The 20,940-nt window shown below is 44.1% G+C and overlaps 1 protein-coding gene across 1 annotated transcript in view; it reads left to right on the plus strand.

Annotated features, from left to right (window-relative positions):
* The first annotated feature begins 1,970 nt into the window (after positions 1–1,970).
* Positions 1,971–20,940, plus strand: part of LOC124019451 (zinc finger protein 501-like) — a 42,813-nt gene continuing 23,843 nt past the window's right edge. Inside the window, exons 1-2 of the mRNA XM_046334798.1 lie at positions 1,971–1,989; positions 2,125–2,302. Of these exons, the coding sequence (XP_046190754.1) occupies positions 1,987–1,989; positions 2,125–2,302 (181 nt within the window). The 5' untranslated portion in view covers positions 1,971–1,986. The remainder of the gene's footprint in view (positions 1,990–2,124; positions 2,303–20,940) is intronic.

Raw genomic sequence — 20,940 nt, forward strand, 5'->3', positions numbered from 1 at the left:
AATATGAATGACAGTCATCCAACATGCTGTAGTAGAAATAAGGCGTTGCTCATGATAAACAAAATGGTCCTCCCTCATCTTAAACGGCACTGACCGCCACTGTTTTGGTGGTGGACCATTCTTGGTACACATGGGGAACTGTTGAGCTAAAAAACCCAGCAGTGTTGCAGTTCTTGACACAAACCGGAGCACCTGGCTCCTATTACCATACCCCGTTTATCCTCTGAATGGCACACATGCGCAATCCATGCCTCAATTGTCCCGAGGCGTAAAAATCCTTATTTAACCTGTCTCCTCCCCTTCATATACACTGATTGAATTGGATTTAACTACTGACATCAATAAGGGATCGTAGCTTTAGCCTGAATTAATCTAGTCAGTCTAAGTCATGGAAGGAGCAGGTGTTCTTAATGTTTTGTCTACCCAGTGTAAAGCACTACAGATAATCAAGTGCTATTTGCATGTGATGCATTTGTTCTGTTGTTTACAGGATGATTTGTATCGTATAGCGCGTGGCTTTAAGGGAAAAGTATGGTCACATCTAATAAAAACAAATGTGAAAAATGAACAGAGCAAATGTATATTAACACACTACCTATTAAGCGTCTACGTCTGTGTACAGGAACGTATTATTTGTAAGACGTAAGAGAAAATATATCAGCTTATTGTTAAATTATTATAACGTTCTTTCCAATACAAAAGTGTAGTAACTATTGTTTCCAAACTGCGTTACCCACTCCAGCCAGCAGATGGCGATGGGCGTCTTTCAGGTGATGCTTCATGCGTGACGTATATTGGACTGGACGGGACGCTTCTTCAGGGACAGGCGCCAACTCTTTCAACCACCTCGGTAGCTTGCTAGACAACATAAAACTGAACGATTCACGCTTTAGACCATGTTATTGTACATTAGCTAATCTCTGTGTTTTAAACACTTTTCTGGTGACGTTTCAACTGGTTAATTTTAACCTAATTTGCATTCATTTTGCAAACGTGTTGAATATAACGTCACTGAGGTTAGCACTAGGCTACTCGCTAATGCTAACTAGCTAGATAACATCCCTGACCATGAGCTCACTAAACTACTCCTCCCCTGGTAAATAAGAGGAGAAATAATCTTTCAGAATGAAAAAGGAGGAAGAGGAGGTTGTTATAGTGAAAGAAGAAGAGGATGTTATTGGGAAAGAAGAAGATGTTATAGTGAAAAAAGAGAAAGCACCTTTTAGAGAGGAAGAGGATGCTGTCTCAATAAAGGTGAAGAAGGAAGACGTCTTGGGAGTGAAAGAGGAGGAGACAGAATATCAGATTAACACCCGTGAGTACTGTCTTAAACAGGGACACAAACTATGCCGTTGTTGAACTAATGTGGGGTTTGAAAGGGGCATTCTGCTGAAGTTCTACACTTGAACATGTTCAGTACTGTAGGAATTGTTAAAGGGTCAATCTGCCATTGGTACATATATTTTTGGGTCTTTTAAATGAGATGTATTGAATTCTCCATGTGGTCTACATTCAAGTTCTCCCCATCTTTTATTTTATTTGACCTTTTCTTTAACTGGGCAAGTCAGTTAAGAACTAATTCTTATTTTCAATGAGGTCCTAGAAACAGTGGGTTAACTGCCTTGTTCAGGGGCAAAACAACAGATTTTTTTTACCTTGTCAGCTCTGGGATTCGATCTTGCAACCGTTGATCTTGCAACCTAACCACTAGGCTGCCAACAGGCTTTTAAAATTCAATATTGGTGCGTAATTTCTACTTAAAATATTTTTTAAACGTAAAGGCACCCATTTCGTGGGACGACCCTTTTTGTGGCATTTTTAGATATGAATGTCTATGATTGTAATAGATGGTCGTAGGTTTACCATCTGTTTGATGTTGTCGTTCACACAGGAGAGAGACATGACAATTGTGGATCCTCTGGAGAGCCTCAGCAACATCCTGATGCTGACGAGGCAGAGAAGAGTCTCTCCAGATCAGAACACCAGATGGTACAGCTTGGTCTGGTCTAGCATACAGCTTGCTCTATCTGGGTCTGGGCTGGGTTTCTGTAAAGCACTTCATGACAACAGTGACATCAGCATCCATAATGATATGTGTCTGTGTCCCCTCTTTATGGTTACCAGGACAACGCTAGTCCCTCCGCCCTCCCGGAGTCCCTGTGTCGTGCCTCTCCTGGTAGCACCTTACTGCTGGGTATGAAGAGGTTGTCTGTATTGCTTGTTGACTGCAGGAAAACAACGGGGCTGAGTGGAACTGTGAGAGGAGGAGAAGAGATGAAAGGATCAGATTTGACTCATCAAAGTAAGTGCTGTAGTTTAGTTTGAACAAATAAAATAGATCTGTCCACTGGTATCTGTTACCAGGACAACCAGTGGAGTTATGTTAGTTGACAGGAAGATAGACTGGTGGATATGGATGTTATGAATATCATAGCACTGAAAAAGGATTCTGCCAATGAAAAAAGAGAAACCAATAGACCATATAAAACCTTGATGAAAGTTAGATTTAGAGAGAGTTTCAAGATGATCCATTGTAAGCTGCTTGTTTTACAAAAACTTTTCCTTAAAACATTATGGATGTTACATTGTCTGTCCCAGTCAACACCCCCCCTGTCTTTACTAGACTGTAGAACATACAAACTAAACTCCAGACACTTCAATGTGGCCTGTATTGCTTCATTAACATCTGATCTACAGAACTTGTTAAACATGGCAAATATATGTATTTTTAAAACAAGCTCCGTAAGCCCTTTCTAAAAGCTTGGCAATATGATTGAATGAAAAGCATTTCTTGTGAGACTTGGCCTCCATCTCTGTAATGGACAAAATTAAATTCATTTCCTCTAACAGGTCAAATAAAGCCTGAACTCCAACATACAGACCTTAATGAACATGGTTTAATATATATATACTATATAGACCTTAAAGAACATGGTTTAATATATATATACTATATAGACCTTAAAGAACATGGTTTAATATATATATACTATATAGACCTTAATGAACATGGTTTAATATATATATACTATATAGACCTTAAAGAACATGGTTTAATATATATACTATATAGACCTTAAAGAACATGGTTTCATTTGGAAATGACTCACTTTATTGATTTAATATGTAACCGACGCCAGTGTGCTGCTACCAGTTTAGTTTCCTCCTCTGTCCCCATACTGGGCTCAAACTAGTGATCCTCTGCTTCTCATCACATGTGACCACTCTCCTTGACAATGAACCGATGGAGCGATACAAAAGGTACCAGTTGGACAGCTCCATCTGTGACGTTTCAAGCTGTGGAGTGAGTTTAAAAGGTACCAGTTGGACAGCTCCATCTGTGACGTTTCAAGCTGTGGAGTGAGTTTAAAAGGTACCAGTTGGACAGCTCCATCTGTGACGTTTCAAGCTGTGGAGTGAGTTTAAAAGGTACCAGTTGGACAGCTCCATCTGTGACGTTTCAAGCTGTGGAGTGAGTTTAAAAGGTACCAGTTGGACAGCTCCATCTGTGACGTTTCAAGCTGTGGAGTGAGTTTAAAAGGTACCAGTTGGACAGCTCCATCTGTGACGTTTCAAGCTGTGGAGTGAGTTTAAAAGGTACCAGTTGGACAGCTCCATCTGTGACGTTTCAAGCTGTGGAGTGAGTTTAAAAGGTACCAGTTGGACAGCTCCATCTGTGACGTTTCAAGCTGTGGAGTGAGTTTAAAAGGTACCAGTTGGACAGCTCCATCTGTGACGTTTCAAGCTGTGGAGTGAGTTTAAAAGGTACCAGTTGGACAGCTCCATCTGTGACGTTTCAAGCTGTGGAGTGAGTTTACGGCACGTTCTCACCTCCGTTACACATGTTCAGGTTGACTTTCCCACGGAATCGATCATATACACTACCAGTCAAAAGTTAGGACACACAACTTCTCATTCAAGGGTTTTTCTTTATTTTTTTACTATTTTCTACATTGTAGAATAATGGTGAAGACATCAACTATGAAATATCATGGAATCATATAGTAGCGAAAAAAGTGTTAAACAAATTCTTCAAAGTAGCCACCCTTTTCCTTGCACACTCTTGGCATTCTCTCAACCAGCTTCATGGGGAAGTCACCTGGAATGCATTTCAATTAACATATGTGCTCTGTTAAAAGTTGATTTGTGGAATTTATTTCCTTCTTAATGTGTTTGAGCCAATCAGTTGTTGTGACAAGGTAGGGGTGGTATACTGAAGATAGCCCTATGTGGTAAAAGTCCACGTACATGTTATGGCAAGAACAGCTCAAGTAAGCAAAGAGAAACGACAGTCCATCATTACTTTAAGACATGAAGGTCAGTCAATTCGGAAAATGTTAAGAACTTTTAGTTTCTTCAAGTGCAGTCGCCAAAACCATCAAGCGCTATGATGAAACTGTCTCTCATAAGAACCGCCACAGGAAAGGAAGACCCAGAGTTACCTCTGCTGCAGAGGATAAGTTCATTAGAGTTGCCAGCCTCAGAAATTGCAGCCCAAATAAATGCTTCACAGACACATCTCAACATCAACTGTTCAGAGGAGACTGTGTGAATCAGGCCTTCAAGGTTGAATTGCTGCAAAGAAACCACTACTAAAGGACACCAATGAGAAGAAAAGCCTTGTTGGGCCAAGAAACACGAGCAATGAACATTAGACCGGTGGAAATCCTTTTGGTCTGGAGTCCAAATTGGAGATTTTTGGTTCCAACCGCCATGTCTTTGTGAGATGCAGAGTAGGTGAATTAGAGGATCTCCGCATGTGTGGTTCCCACCGTGAAGCATGGAGGAGGAGGTGTGAGGGTGCTTTGCTGGTGACACTGTCAGTGAATTATTTAGAAGTCAGGGCACACTTTACCAGGTTGGCTACCACAGCAGTCTGCAGCGAGACGCCATCACATCTGGTTTGGGCTTAGTGGGACTATCATTTGTTTTTCATCAGGACAATGACCCAAAACACACCTCCAGGCTGTGTAAGGGCTATTTGACCAAGGAGAGTGATTGAATGCTGCATCAGATGACCTGGCCTCCACAATCACTCGACCTCAACCCAATTGAGATGGTTTGGGATGAGTTGGACCACAGAGTGAAAGAAAGCAGCCAATAAGTGCTCAGCATATGTTGGAACTCCTTCAAGACTGTCCAATGCACGGGACCGCAGTGGAGAAGGTGGAAAGCTTAAAGTTCCACGGCGTACACATACTTCACTGACAATCTGAAATGATCCACCCACACAGACAGTGTGGTGAAGGAATTTCACGTGAAGCTGGTTGACAGAATGCCAAGAGCGTGCAAAGCTGTCATCAAGGCAAAGGGGGGCTACATTGAAGAAGCTCATATATAAAATATTTTTGGATTTATTTCTTTTTTTTTTTGGTTTCTACATGATTCTATACGTGCTATTTCATAGTTTTGATGTTTTCACTATTATTCTACAATGTGGAAAATAGCAAAAATAAAGAAAAACCCTTGAATGAGTAGATGTGTCCAAACTTTTGACTGAACAGAAATATCAATGCAGCCTCCCGAGTGGCGCAGCGTTCTAAGGCACTGCATCGCAGTGCTAGCTGCGTTACTACCGATTCTGGTTCAATACCCAGCTGTGTCGCAGCCGGCCACGACCGGGAGAGCCATGAGGTGACGCACAATTGTCCCAGCGTCATCCGGGCTGGGGGAGGTTTTGGCCGGTCGGTCCTTGTCCCATCGCTGTAGTGACTCCTGTGGTGGGCCGGACGCATGCACGCTGACACGGTTGCCAGGTGTACAGTGTTTCCTCCGACACCTTGGTGCGGCTGGCTTCCGGGTTGGCTCTTGATGTTCGCCTCTCCCGAATCCGTACGGGAGTTGCAGCGATGAGACAAGACTGTAACCACCAATTGACAAAAATTGGGGAGAAAATGGGGGTAAAAAATATTAATATTTTTCTTTTATATACATCAAATATTTCATTATTTTTACCCAAAATATCATGACATTAGTGATTATTCAAAATGTTAAACATTTGTGAACAGCGTTGTGCAGCATTGTGTCAAACCCTTGAGACAACAGGGAGATGTTACTGACTTCCGGCGCCGACTGAGATGGCCGCCTCGCTTCGCGTTCCTAGGAAACTATGCAGTTTTTTGTTTTTTTTTACGTGTTATTTGTTACATTAGTACCCCAGGTCATCTTAGGTTTCATTACATACAGTCGAGAAGAACTACTGAATATAAGATCAGCGTCAACTCACCATCAGTACGACCAAGAATATGTTTTCCGCGACGCGGATCCTGTGTTCTGCCTTACAAACAGGACAACGGAATGGATCGCATGCAGCGACTCAAAAAAACGACTCCGAAAAAGAGGGAAACGAGGCGGTGTTCTGGTCAGACTCCGAAAAAGGGCACATCGCGCACCACTTCCCAGCATTCTTCTTGCCAATGTCCAGTCTCTCGACAACAAGGTTGACGAAATCCGAGCAAGGGTGGCATTCCAGAGGGACATCAGAGACTGCAACGTTCTCTGCTTCACGGAAACATGGCTTACTGGGAAGACGCTATCCAGGGCGGTGCAGCCAACGGGTTTCTCCACGCATCGCGCCGACAGAAACATACATCTCTCTGGTAAGAAGAGTGGCGGGGCGTATGCCTCATGACTAACGGGACATGGTGTGATGAAGGAAACATACAGGAACTCAAATCCTTCTGTTCACCTGATTTAGAATTCCTCACAAACAAATGTAGACCGCATTATCTTCCAAGAGAATTCTCTTCGATTATAATCACAGCCGTATATATCCCCCCCCAAGCAGACACATCGATGGCTCTGAACAAACTTTATTTAACTCTTTGCAAACTGGAAACCATTTATCCGGAGGCTGCATTCATTGTAGCTGGGGATTTTAACAAAGCTAATCTGAAAACAAGACTCCCCAAATTTTATCAGCATATCGATTGCGCAACCAGGGGTGGTAAAACCTTGGATCATTGTTACTCTAACTTCTGCGACGCATATAAGGCCCTGCCCCGCCCCCCTTTCGGGAAATCTGACCACGACTCCATTTTGCTGATCCCTGCCTACAGGCAGAAATTAAAACAAGAGGCTCCCACGCTGAGGTCTGTCCAACGCTGGTCAGACCAAGCTGACTCTACACTCCAAGACTGCTTCCATCACGTGGACTGGGACATGTTTCGTATTGCGTCAGATGGAAATATTGACGAATACGCTGATTCGGTGTGCGAGTTCATTAGAACGTGCGTCGAAGATGTCGTTCCCATAGCAACGATAAAAACATTCCCAAACCAGAAACCGTGGATTGATGGTAGCATTCGCGTGAAACTGAAAGCGCGAACCACTGCTTTTAATCAGGGCAAGGTGTCTGGTAACATGTCCGAATATAAACAATGCAGCTATTCCCTCCGCAAGGCTATTAAACAAGCTAAGCGTCAGTACAGAGACAAAGTGGAATCTCAATTCAATGGCTCAGACACAAGAGGCATGTCAATCACGGACTACAAGAAGAAACCCAGCCCAGTCACGGACCAGGATGTCTTGCTCCCAGGCAGACTAAATAACTTTTTTTGTCCGCTTTGAGGACAATACAGTGCCACTGACACGGCCTGCAACGAAAACATGCGGTCTCTCCTTCACTGCAGCCGAGGTGAGTAAGACATTTAAACGTGTTAACCCTCGCAAGGCTGCAGGCCCAGACGGCATCCCCAGCCGCGCCCTCAGAGCATGCGCAGACCAGCTGGCCGGTGTGTTTACGGACATATTCAATCAATCCCTATACCAGTCTGCTGTTCCCACATGCTTCAAGAGGGCCACCATTGTTCCTGTTCCCAAGAAAGCTAAGGTAACTGAGCTAAATGACTACCGCCCCGTAGCACTCACTTCCGTCATCACGAAGTGCTTTGAGAGACTAGTCAAGGACTATATCACCTCCACCCTACCTGACACCCTAGACCCACTCCAATTTGCTTACCGCCCAAATAGGTCCACAGACGATGCAATCTCAACCACACTGCACACTGCCCTAGCCCACCTGGACAAGAGGAATACCTATGTGAGAATGCTGTTCATAGACTACAGCTCGGCATTCAACACCATAGTACCCTCCAAGCTCATCATCAAGCTCGAGACCCTGGGTCTCGACCCCGCCCTGTGCAACTGGGTACTGGACTTCCTGACGGGCCGCCCCCAGGTGGTGAGGGTAGGCAACAACATCTCCTCCCCGCTGATCCTCAACACGGGGGCCCCACAAGGGTGCGTTCTGAGCCCTCTCCTGTACTCCCTGTTCACCCACGACTGCGTGGCCACGCACGCCTCCAACTCAATCATCAAGTTTGCGGACGACACAACAGTGGTAGGCTTGATTACCAACAACGACGAGACGGCCTACAGGGAGGAGGTGAGGGCCCTCGGAGTGTGGGGTCAGGAAAATAACCTCACACTCAACGTCAACAAAACTAAGGAGATGATTGTGGACTTCAGGAAACAGCAGAGGGAACACCCCCCTATCCACATCAATGGAACAGTAGTGGAGAGGATAGCTAGTTTTAAGTTCCTCGGCATACACATCACAGACAAACTGAATTGGTCCACTCACACTGACAGCGAGCCTCAGGAGGCTGAAGAAATTCGGCTTGTCACCGAATTTTAAGGAAGTGTGTAGGTCACATTCTGTATCATACAGCTATGAAAGTTATATATTTAGAACCACCTGCTTGATAGGAATCCGGCTATGTCTGTGTCTTGAGTGTGATAGAACTGTGTTTTGTGTTATAACTACTGAAACAGAATGAGTAATGTAACTATATTACCAGGAAGCTCTTCAACATGATTTGTTTTAAAATCACACAAAGATTGTTTTAAATGATGAAATGTTTGAAAACTGGCCTCATGTTATTGAGGGATCTGATTTGGATTACACCTCATAGCAAGGCAGTTTTATCATGTGGAGATTTCATTCACGTCTCTCTTTAAATAAACACTGTCTTTGGCAGGAGGAAAACCAAACTCGGAGGAACCAGAGATGTCCAAACCAGCAAGACGACACCTCTGCTCTCAGTGTGGAAAGAGTTTTATCAAGTTAGGAAGCCTGAAAGCTCATGAGCGAATACACACAGGGGAAAAGCCTTACCATTGCTCCAATTGTGGAAAGAGTTTTAGCCAGTTAGGAAGCCTGAAAGCTCATGGCCGAATACACACAGGGGAGAAGCCTTACCACTGCTCACATTGTGGAAAGAGTTTTAACCGCTTAGGAAGCCTAATTGCTCATGGGCGAATACACACAGGGGAGAAGCCATACCATTGTGAACAGTGTGGAAAGAGTTTTAACAAGTTAGATAACATGAAATCTCATGAACAAATACACACAGGGGATAAGCCTTACCACTGCTCCCAGTGTGGAACTAAGTTTACCAAGTTAGGAAGCCTGAAAAGACATGAGAGGACACACACCGAAGCAAAGCCTTTCCATTGCGCCTTGTGTGGAACGAGTTTTAACCATTTAGGAAACCTGAAAAGACACGAGAGAATACACACAGGGGAGAAGCCTTTCCATTGCGCAAAGTGTGGAAAGAGTTTTAGCTTGTTAGGAAACCTACAATCTCATGAGCGAATTCACACAGGGGATAAGCCATACCATTGCACCCATTGTGGAAAGAGTTTTAACCAGTTAGGAAACATGAAATATCATGAGCGAAATACACACAGGGGAGAAGCCATACCATCGCGCTCAGTGTAGAAAGAGTTTTACGGAGTTAGGAAAGCTGAAAGCTCATGAGCGAATACACACCTTTACAAATGTCACCTAAAAGGCATGTGAGAATCCACAGAAAAATAACTTCTCCTAGTGTGATATTTCACATCACCTTTAAAGTTCATCAGAGAACACAGTGCTCCCAGTGTCTTCTATTGTTGACTGAGAATGTGTTTACTTGTTTATACCATATAAAATGAAATCCAATTGTAAAAAATATACTCTAAAATATATTTGTATGTCTCTGTTAGAAAATATGAATTGAATATGGAGTATGTCAGTTTCGAATACAGAGTAAATCAGATTCCATGTGTCCAATGGTCCTTTTTTAAACTCTGTGTTTATCTGACTGTGTGTGTTTATCTGACTGTGTGTGTTTATCTGGGTGTGTCATTCCTCCAGCACTACAGATAATCAAGTGATATTTGGATGTGATGCATTTGTTCCATTGTTGACATTTACATTGTTGGCCCACTGATGATTTAATGACATGAAAATGTTCACTGACTCGCCCGCGGATTAAATAAATAAAGAATCTTGGTTTGACTTGGACTCCAGCAGATCCTTATTTTATAATATCCACCACAACTCTCCTACTGATTGCTGTTTCATCATTGTCTCAATGAAAAGTTTTTTGTTCGACTTTCCCGAGGGCTTTTACAAACCTCCCACTGGTTGAATAAACTTTGTTTCCACATTTCAACAAAATAATTCCATGTGATGTTTGATCAATGTGGAAAACTGATTGGATTTGTGAAAAGACATCAACATCAGGTATTTATATTTATTTTTCACCCAACTGGCAACCTAAATCCAATGACATGTGACATTTAGTGTTTCACCCAACTGGCAACCTAAATCCAATGACAGGTGACATTTAGTGTTTCACCCAACTGGCAACCTAAATCCAATGACAGGTGACATTTAGTGTTTCACCCAACTGGCAACCTAAATCCAATGACAGGTGACATTTAGTGTTTCACCCAACTGGCAACCTAAATCCAATGACAGGTGACATTTAGTGTTTCACCCAACTGGCAACCTAAATCCAATGACAGGTGACATTTAGTGTTTCACCCAACTGGCAACCTAAATCCAATGACAGGTGACATTTAGTGTTTCACCCAACTGGCAACCTAAATCCAATGACATGTGACATTTAGTGTTTCACCCAACTGGCAACCTAAATCCAATGACAGGTGACATTTAGTGTTTCACCCAACTGGCAACCTAAATCCAATGACATGTGACATTTAGTGTTTCACCCAACTGGCAACCTAAATCCAATGACATGTGACATTTAGTGTTTCACCCAACTTGCAAACTAAATCCAATGACTGGTGACAGAATTTCATGTTGAATTCACTTTAGTTGAGGACTCAAAAAAATGTAACGAGAAACTAGATGTTGAACTGATGTCTGTGCCCAGTGGGCTGGTTTGAATATACGGCAGGTGTTGGATCAATATCCACCTTAGTTGCTAAATTTCCACGCAATTTGCGACAGATTTTCATGTGAATAATCTCCAATCTGCTTCAAACAATATATGCATGTTTCCATCAGACTTATTGTGGATAAAATGCTGAGCGTGATGACGTAGTGCACAACAAAATAACGTCTGTTGTTAAATTCCCCTGTGCATTAAACAATATACGCATTTTCCCATCGGAAATGTTTGCATCAAACAGATTTATTGCGGATAAAAGTATTTGCGTGATGACGTAGTGCACGGAAAAAAATGTTTTCCTGTTGAATTCCCATGTACTGAATGAAAAATACAAGTTAAATGGGTTTCCATCACATTGTCAACTCTACTGATGGTTTTGATAAACTGTTGAGTTATATAGAAAATGTGCTCTTGTCCCGTGCACTGTAGCCAGCAGCTCACAGATACAGTGTTAGTAGGCTACCTACATGATGAGATTATTATGGATAAGAGAGATATTATTTTATTTGTCAAATGGCAGCCAAGCATCGATCATCACGTCACCAGAATAAGACCATCAAAATGTATTGGAAAGGAGCATCAAGCTCATCACATGCAGTTTCACCACCCTGTGAAGTTCATAACTTATTTAATTTGTAGCCTAATAAACTGCATGGTTTCCCAAGTCATAGTGGGAGGACCACACAACATATCATCACGTGACTCCAAGTTTAACTTCGAGATGATGGTTATTATATAAATACTTGGCATAAAGGAGTTTCCACTGCCATTTATCACTTATTCATGTTTACTGACACAAAAAGACCCACCATGTAAAACAAACCAACAAATCGTCTGTCTTCATTTATAAAAGTGTTCAGGCATATCCTGTTTCCATCAGCCCGGTCATTACTTTGGAAATGGTTGGATCAATATCCACCTTCATGATATGGATGAAGCCTGATTTGGAATGTCTGAGTAGTTCTATCTGATGTCATAATACACCCCTCTGATAATGAAGTGATATTTGGAATGTCTGAGTTGTTCTATCTGATGTCATAATACACCCCTCTGATAGTGATACATTTGCTCCATTGTTTCCATGTCAGTTGGTTTCCCACTCTGATGGTTTATATCTGACAGAGGGGCTTTAAAGTAATAGTATGGGGACATCTTAGTGTGGCTTGAAATAAATAGGATTATTAATCATAAACTCCTATAAAAACAATGCACTGCAGCTTTGACATCAAGAAGAGAATGGGCTGATGGGTGGTGGTGCTACTCTATAGGTAAGGCTGTTCAATATGAATGTTCAATACACACAATAGGTTGATCAGTAGCCAGTTAGCTAGCTGCTACAGTCCAATATGAATGTTCAATACACACAGTAGGACTGTTGACCAATATGAATGTTCATAATGAGGGAGAAATAAAGGTGGGGTCTCCTGTCAACATGGGACTCCTGCTGCAGGTAGCCTAGTGGTTAAGGGTGTCGGGCCAGTAACTGAAAGATCCCTGGTTTGAATCCCAGAGACGACTTGGTGTTACATTCCCCAGTTTCTGTGTGTTATGGGTTTGTATTTCAGGAAATGGCTTCCTGGATTCTTCGAAGCAGCTGATTGGTCGGCCCCATTGATGATTGGCGCTGACATTTACATTTACATTTAAGTCATTTAGCAGACCAATGACCCCGCCCTCTCGTCAGAAACAGCTGTCTACAATTACAGATTCCTTCTGAAGCTAGAAAAGCAAGTGTTCCTTTGTTAGGAGAGAGCTGATTGATATGTCTTGTGTTGGTTGTTGCTGATTGATATGTGTTGGTTGTTGCTGATTGATATGTCAACTTTCCCCCTTCTGATGACCAGGTGGCGAATCGCATCTCTGCATGTCTGGCAGACATATCAGTGTGGATGACGGATCACCACCTGCTGAATTGATAGCTGCTCTTCCTCCCGGGGAAGGACTTGTTCCATGATTGCCATCACGGTTGACAACTCATTGTGTCCTCCTCCCAGAGCGCTAAGAACCTTGGTTGATCCTGGACAACACCCTGTCGTTCTCAACTAACATCAAGACGGTGGCACGTTCCTGAGGTTCATGCTCTACAACATCCGTTGGTTGTTGCCTGACAGGATATGCGTTGGTTAATCCTGCACTTGTCATCTCCCGTCTGGATTACTGCTGCTGATTGGCTTGGCTTGCCTTGCCATTGAAACCCCTACAACTCATCCAGAATGCAGTTGGTTGTGTTCAACCTTCCCAAGTTCTCTCACGTGTTGCTCCTTGCTGATTCCACTGGCTTCCAGTTGGTTGCATCCGCTATTGATATGTCTTGTGTTGGTTGCTGTGATTGATATGCACCTTGTACCTCCAGGTTGTTGCCCTACACCCAAATAAGGGCACTGCGTTCATCCACCTCTGGCCTGCTCGTCTCCCTACCACTGAGGAAGTACAGTTCCTGATTGATATGCCAGCCCAGTCAAAACTGTATCGCTGCTCTGGCTTGGTGGAACAAACTGCCAGGATTGAGTCAATCACCACCTTCCGGAGACACCTGAAACCCCACCTCTTTAAGGAATACTTAGGATAGGATAAAGTAATCCTTCTCACCCCCTCCCCCCTTAAAATATTTAGATGCACTATTGTAAAGTGGCTGTTCCACTGGATGTCATAAGGTGAATCAATTTGTAAGTGGTCTGATTGCGTCTGCTAAATGACTTAAATGTAAATGTAAATATGTGTTGGTTGTTGCTGATTGATATGTCTTGTGTTGGTTGTTGCTGATTGATATGTCTTGTGTTGGTTGTTGCTGATTGATATGTGTTGGTTGTTGCTGATTGATATGTGTTGGTTGTTGCTGATTGATATGTGTTGGTTGTTGCTGATTGATATGTGTTGGTTGTTGCTCATTGATATGTGTTGGTTGTTGCTCATTGATATGTGTTGGTTGTTGCTCATTGATATGTGTTGGTTGTTGCTCATTGATATGTGTTGGTTGTTGCTCATTGATATGTGTTGGTTGTTGCTGATTGATATGTGTTGGTTGTTGCTGATTGATATGTCTTGTGTTGGTTGTTGCTGATTGATATGTGTTGGTTGTTGCTGATTGATATGTGTTGGTTGTTGCTCATTGATATGTCTTGTGTTGGTTGTTGCTCATTGATATGTCTTGTGTTGGTTGTTGCTGATTGATATGTGTTGGTTGTTGCTGATTGATATGTGTTGGTTGTTGCTCATTGATATGTCTTGTGTTGGTTGTTGCTGATTGATATGTGTTGGTTGTTGCTGATTGATATGTGTTGGTTGTTGCTCATTGATATGTCTTGTGTTGGTTGTTGCTCATTGATATGTCTTGTGTTGGTTGTTGCTGATTGATATGTCTTGTGTTGGTTGTTGCTGATTGATATGTCTTGTGTTGGTTGTTGCCGATTGATATGTGTTGGTTGTTGCTCATTGATATGTGTTGGTTGTTGCTCATTGATATGTGTTGGTTGTTGCTCATTGATATGTCTTGTGTTGGTTGTTGCTCATTGATATGTGTTGGTTGTTGCTCATTGATATGTGTTGGTTGTTGCTCATTGATATGTCTTGTGTTGGTTGTTGCTCATTGATATGTCTTGTGTTGGTTGTTGCTGATTGATATGTGTTGGTTGTTGCTGATTGATATGTCTTGTGTTGGTTGTTGCCGATTGATATGTGTTGGTTGTTGCTCATTGATATGTGTTGGTTGTTGCTCATTGATATGTGTTGGTTGTTGCTCATTGATATGTGTTGGTTGTTGCTGATTGATATGTCTTGTGTTGGTTGTTGCTCATTGATATGTCTTGTGTTGGTTGTTGCTGATTGATATGTGTTGGTTGTTGCTGATTGATATGTGTTGGTTGTTGCTGATTGATATGTGTTGTGTTGGTTGTTGCTGATTGATATGTGTTGTGTTGGTTGTTGCTGATTGATATGTCTTGTGTTGGTTGTTGCTCATTGATATGTGTTGGTTGTTGCTGATTGATATGTGTTGTGTTGGTTGTTGCTGATTGATATGTCTTGTGTTGGTTGTTGCTGATTGATATGTGTTGGTTGTTGCTGATTGATATGTGTTGTGTTGGTTGTTGCTGATTGATATGTCTTGTGTTGGTTGTTGCTGATTGATATGTGTTGGTTGTTGCTCATTGATATGTGTTGGTTGTTGCTCATTGATATGTGTTGGTTGTTGCTGATTGATATGTCTTGTGTTGGTTGTTGCTCATTGATATGTCTTGTGTTGGTTGTTGCTGATTGATATGTGTTGGTTGTTGCTGATTGATATGTGTTGGTTGTTGCTGATTGATATGTGTTGTGTTGGTTGTTGCTGATTGATATGTGTTGGTTGTTGCTGATTGATATGTCTTGTGTTGGTTGTTGCTGATTGATATGTGTTGGTTGTTGCTGATTGATATGTGTTGGTTGTTGCTGATTGATATGTGTTGTGTTGGTTGTTGCTGATTGATATGTGTTGGTTGTTGCTGATTGATATGTGTTGGTTGTTGCTGATTGATATGTCTTGTGTTGGTTGTTGCTCATTGATATGTCTTGTGTTGGTTGTTGCTGATTGATATGTGTTGGTTGTTGCTGATTGATATGTGTTGGTTGTTGCTGATTGATATGTGTTGTGTTGGTTGTTGCTGATTGATATGTGTTGGTTGTTGCTCATTGATATGTGTTGGTTGTTGCTCATTGATATGTCTTGTGTTGGTTGTTGCTCAGAGGTTTTTGTTAAGTATTTTGTAGCTGCTGATCTATATGTATATGTGTGCCAATAGGGCGCAGTGTTTTTGATTCTTGAAATGGTTTCCTTACGTTTGTATTATTCTGTTTCATGTGTTCCCAGGGGGGAAGACACCTAGGAAGTGCTTAGGCAAGAGGCCTATGGGCATACATAACCTGTAGTATTTACTGTCTATGCAGGGGGAAGACACCTAGGAAGTGCTTAGGCAAGAGGCCTATGGGCATACATAACCCATAGTATTTACTGTCTATGTTCCCAGGGGGGAAGGCACCTAGGAAGTGCTTAGGCAAGAGGCCTATGGGCATACATAACCTGTAGTATTTACTGTCTATGCAGGGGGACGGCACCTAGGAAGTGCTTAGGCAAGAGGCCTATGGGCATACATAACCTGTAGTATTTACTGTCTATGCAGGGGGGAGACACCTAGGAAGTGCTTAGGCAAGAGGCCTATGGGCATACATAACCTGTAGTATTTACTGTCTATGTTCCCAGGGGGGAAGACACCTAGGAAGTGCTTAGGCAAGAGGCCTATGGGCATACATAACCTGTAGTATTTACTGTCTATGTTCCCAGGGGGGAAGACACCTAGGAAGTGCTTAGGCAAGAGGCCTATGGGCATACATAACCTGTAGTATTTACTGTCTATGCAGGGGGAGACACCTAGGAAGTGCTTAGGCAAGAGGCCTATGGGCATACATAACCTGTAGTATTTACTGTCTATGCAGGGGGAAGACACCTAGGAAGTGCTTAGGCAAGAGGCCTATGGGCATACATAACCTGTAGTATTTACTGTCTATGCAGGGGGAAGACACCTAGGAAATGCTTAGGCAAGAGGCCTAGTGGGTTCGATCCCCGGGACCACCCATACGTTAGAATGTATGCACACATGACTGTAAGTCGCTTTGGATAAAAGCGTCTGCTAAATGGCATATATTATTATTATTATTATAAGATAGTATTTACTGTCTATGCAGGGGGAAGACACCTAGGAAATGCTTAGGCAAGAGGGGTATGGGCATACATAACCTGTTAGTATTTACTGTCTATGCACACTAGGTAAGACCTGGGTGGATAACCCCCTGTATTTTGGTGAGTGGGCACCAGGTGGTGCTAGGTTAGGTAAGTAGTGGGTAGGCAGGTAAGGTAGGAGAGGGTAGGTTAGGTAAGTAGTGGGTAGGCAGGTAAGGTAGGAGAGGGTAGGTTAGGTAAGTAGTGGGTAGGCAGGTAAAGTAGGAGAGGGTAGGTTAGGTAAGTAGTGGGTAGGCAGGTAAAGTAGGAGAGGGTAGGTTAGGTAAGTAGTGGGTAGGCAGGTAAGGTAGGAGAGGGTAGGTTAGGTAAGTAGTGGGTAGGCAGGTAAAGTAGGAGAGGGTAGGTTAGGTAAGTAGTGGGTAGGCAGGTAAGGTAGGAGAGGGTAGGTTAGGTAAGTAGTGGGTAGGCAGGTAAGGTAGGAGAGGGTAGGTTAGGTAAGTAGTGGGTAGTCAGGTAAGGTAGGAGAGGGTAGGTTAGGTAAGTAGTGGGTAGTCAGGTAAGGTAGGAGAGGGTAGGTTAGGTAAGTAGTGGGTAGGCAGGTAAGGTAGGAGAGGGTAGGTTAGGTAAGTAGTGGGTAGGCAGGTAAGGTTAGGAGTAGGGTAGGTTAGGTAAGTAGTGGGTAGGCAGGTAAGGTAGGAGAGGGTAGGTTAGGTAAGTAGTGGGTAGGCAGGTAAGGTAAGAGAGGGTAGGTTAGGTAAGTAGTGGGTAGGCAGGTAAGGTAGGAGAGGGTAGGTTAGATAAGTAGTGGGTAGGCAGGTAGGAGAGGGTAGGTTAGGTAAGTAGTGGGTAGGCAGGTAAGGTAGGAGAGGGTAGGTTAGGTAAGTAGTGGGTAGGCAGGTAAGGTAGGAGAGGGTAGGTTAGGTAAGTAGTGGGTAGGCAGGTAAGGTAGGAGAGGGTAGGTTAGGTAAGTAGTGGGTAGGCAGGTAAGGTAGGAGAGGGTAGGTTAGGTAAGTAGTGGGTAGGCAGGTAAGGTAGGAGAGGGTAGGTTAGGTAAGTAGTGGGTAGGCAGGTAGGAGAGGGTAGGTTAGGTAAGTAGTGGGTAGGCAGGTAGGAGAGGGTAGGTTAGGAGTAGTGGGTAGGCAGGTAGGAGAGGGTAGGTTAGGTAAGTAGTGGGTAGGCAGGTAGAGAGAGGGTAGGTTAGGTAAGTAGTGGGTAGGCAGGTAAGGTAGGAGAGGGTAGGTTAGGTAAGTAGTGGGTAGGCAGGTAGGAGAGGGTAGGTTAGGATAAGTAGTGGTGGGTAGGCAGGTAGGAGAGGGTAGGTTAGGTAAGTAGTGGGTAGGCAGGTAGGAGAGGGTAGGTTAGGTAAGTAGTGGGTAGGTTAGGTAAGTAGTGGGTAGGCAGGTAGAAGAGGGTAGGTTAGGTAAGTAGTGGGTAGGCAGGTAAGGTAGGAGAGGGTAGGTTAGGTAAGTAGTGGGTAGGCAGGTAGGAGAGGGTAGGTTAGGTAAGTAGTGGGTAGGCAGGTAGGAGAGGGTAGGTTAGGTAAGTAGTGGGTAGGCAGGTAAGGTAGGAGAGGGTAGGTTAGGTAAGTAGTGGGTAGGCAGGTAAGGTAAGAGAGGGTAGGTTAGGTAAGTAGTGGGTAGGCAGGTAGGAGAGGGTAGGTTAGGTAAGTAGTGGGTAGGCAGGTAAGGTAGGAGAGGGTAGGTTAGGTAAGTAGTGGGTAGGCAGGTAGGAGAGGGTAGGTTAGGTAAGTAGTGGGTAGGCAGGTAAAGTAGGAGAGGGTAGGTTAGGTAAGTAGTGGGTAGGCAGGTAAGGTAGGAGGGGGTAGGTTAGGTAAGTAGTGGGTAGGCAGGTAGGAGAGGGTGGGTTAGGTAAGTAGTGGGTAGGCAGGTAAGGTAGGAGAGGGTAGGTTAGATAAGTAGTGGGTAGGCAGGTAGGAGAGGGTAGGTTAGGTAAGTAGTGGGTAGGCAGGTAAGGTAGGAGAGGGTGGGTTAGATAAGTAGTGGGTAGGCAGGTAGGAGAGGGTAGGTTAGGTAAGTAGTGGGTAGGCAGGTAAGGTAGGAGAGGGTGGGTTAGATAAGTAGTGGGTAGGCAGGTAGGAGAGGGTAGGTTAGGTAAGTAGTGGGTAGGCAGGTAAGGTAGGAGAGGGTAGGTTAGGTAAGTAGTAGGTAGGCAGGTAGGAGAGGGTAGGTAGGCAGGTAGGAGAGGGTAGGTTAGGTAAGTAGTGGGTAGGCAGGTAAGAGAGGGTAGGTTAGATAAGGTGGGTAGGATAGGAGAGGGTAGGTTAGGGTAGGCAGGTAAGGTAGGAGAGGGTAGGTTAGGTAAGTAGTGGGTAGGCAGGTAAGGTAGGAGAGGGTAGGTTAGGTAAGTAGTGGGTAGGCAGGTAAGGTAGGAGAGGCAGGTAGGTTAGGTAAGTAGTGGGTAGGCAGGTAGGAGGAGGGTAGGTTAGGTAAGTAGTGGGTAGGCAGGTAGGAGAGGGTAGGTTAGGTAAGTAGTGGGTAGGCAGGTAGGAGAGGGTAGGTTAGGTAAGTAGTGGGTAGGCAGGTAAGGTAGGAGAGGGTAGGTTAGATAAGTAGTGGGTAGGCAGGTAGGAGAGGGTAGGTTAGGTAAGTAGTGGGTAGGCAGGTAGGAGAGGGTAGGTTAGGTAAGTAGTGGGTAGGCAGGTAGGAGAGGGTAGGTTAGGTAAGTAGTGGGTAGGCAGGTAGGAGAGGGTAGGTTAGGTAAGTAGTAGGCAGGCAGGTAGGAGAGGGTAGGTTAGGTAAGTAGTGGGTAGGCAGGTAGGAGAGGGTAGGTTAGGTAAGTAGTGGGTAGGCAGGTAGGAGAGGGTAGGTTAGGTAAGTAGTGGATAGGCAGGTAGGAGAGGGTAGGTTAGGTAAGTAGTGGGTAGGCAGGTAGGAGAGGGTAGGTTAGGTAAGTAGTGGGTAGGCAGGTAAGGTAGGAGAGGGTAGGTTAGGTAAGTAGTGGGTAGGCAGGTAGGAGAGGGTAGGTTAGGTAAGTAGTAGGTAGGCAGGTAAGGTAGGAGAGGGTAGGTTAGGTAAGTAGTGGGTAGGCAGGTAAGGTGGAGAGGGTAGGTTAGGTAAGTACCTCCAGACAGGTACCTGTGTATTCAGGTTAGGTGTTCCTGTCTTTGTGGTTGTCTCCACCCCTCTCCAGGTGTTTCCCATTGTCCCTGGTCCTACCTGTAAGTAGTGGGTAGGCAGGTAAGGTAGGAGAGGGTGGGAGAGGGAGGGTAGGTTAGGTAAGTAGTGGGTAGGCAGGTAAGGTAGGAGAGGGTAGGTTAGGTAAGTAGTGGGTAGGCAGGTAAAGTAGGAGAGGGTAGGTTAGGTAAGTAGTGGGTAGTCTCTGTCTTTGTGGTACCCTCTCCAGGTGTTGCAGGTAAGGTAGGAGAGGGTAGGTTAGGTAAGTAGTGGGTAGGCAGGTAAGGTAGGAGAGGGTAGGGTAGGTAAGTAGTGGGTAGGCAGGTAAGGTAGGAGAGGGTAGGTTAGGTAAGTAGTGGGTAGGCAGGTAGGAGAGGGGACTTTGACATTTACTTTCTTTGATTCAGTTCAGCCCCAATAAATGATCTGCCTTTGTCATCCTGGCACCTACAGTCCCCTTTTCACTCCACAGGGAGTTGCGTTCCCTCTTCCAAGAGACGTAACACGAGGTGAAAAATCTGTCCATGGTAGGAGGCTCATGTTGGACAGGAGAGCCCACCTGCACTCAGCTGGCCAGGTGTCTTAACAGGAACAGGATGTGCCTGTCCAACACTCTTCCCCACATCAAGGATGGTGTCACATGGTCACGCAGCTCTCTTCATTGAGGAGACACACTAGAAGCATCAGTAAGTCATCACAAATGGCTATTTCTAAACAAAGATAATAGACGAGTGGAAAGGGACAGGTTTCTTATTGGTTACACATTACTGCACATAGTGACATGAACGTTGTGCTGTTGATATTGCTGTCACACCTGATCTGGTTCACCTGTCTGTCACACTCCAGGTGTTGCCCATTGTCCCTGGTATTCATACCTGTCTTTGTGGTTGTCTCCACCCCTCTCCAGGTG

The sequence above is a fragment of the Oncorhynchus gorbuscha genome, unplaced genomic scaffold (genome assembly GCF_021184085.1).
Source record: "Oncorhynchus gorbuscha isolate QuinsamMale2020 ecotype Even-year unplaced genomic scaffold, OgorEven_v1.0 Un_scaffold_969, whole genome shotgun sequence".
In the NCBI taxonomy this organism is placed as follows: Eukaryota; Metazoa; Chordata; class Actinopteri; order Salmoniformes; family Salmonidae; genus Oncorhynchus; species Oncorhynchus gorbuscha.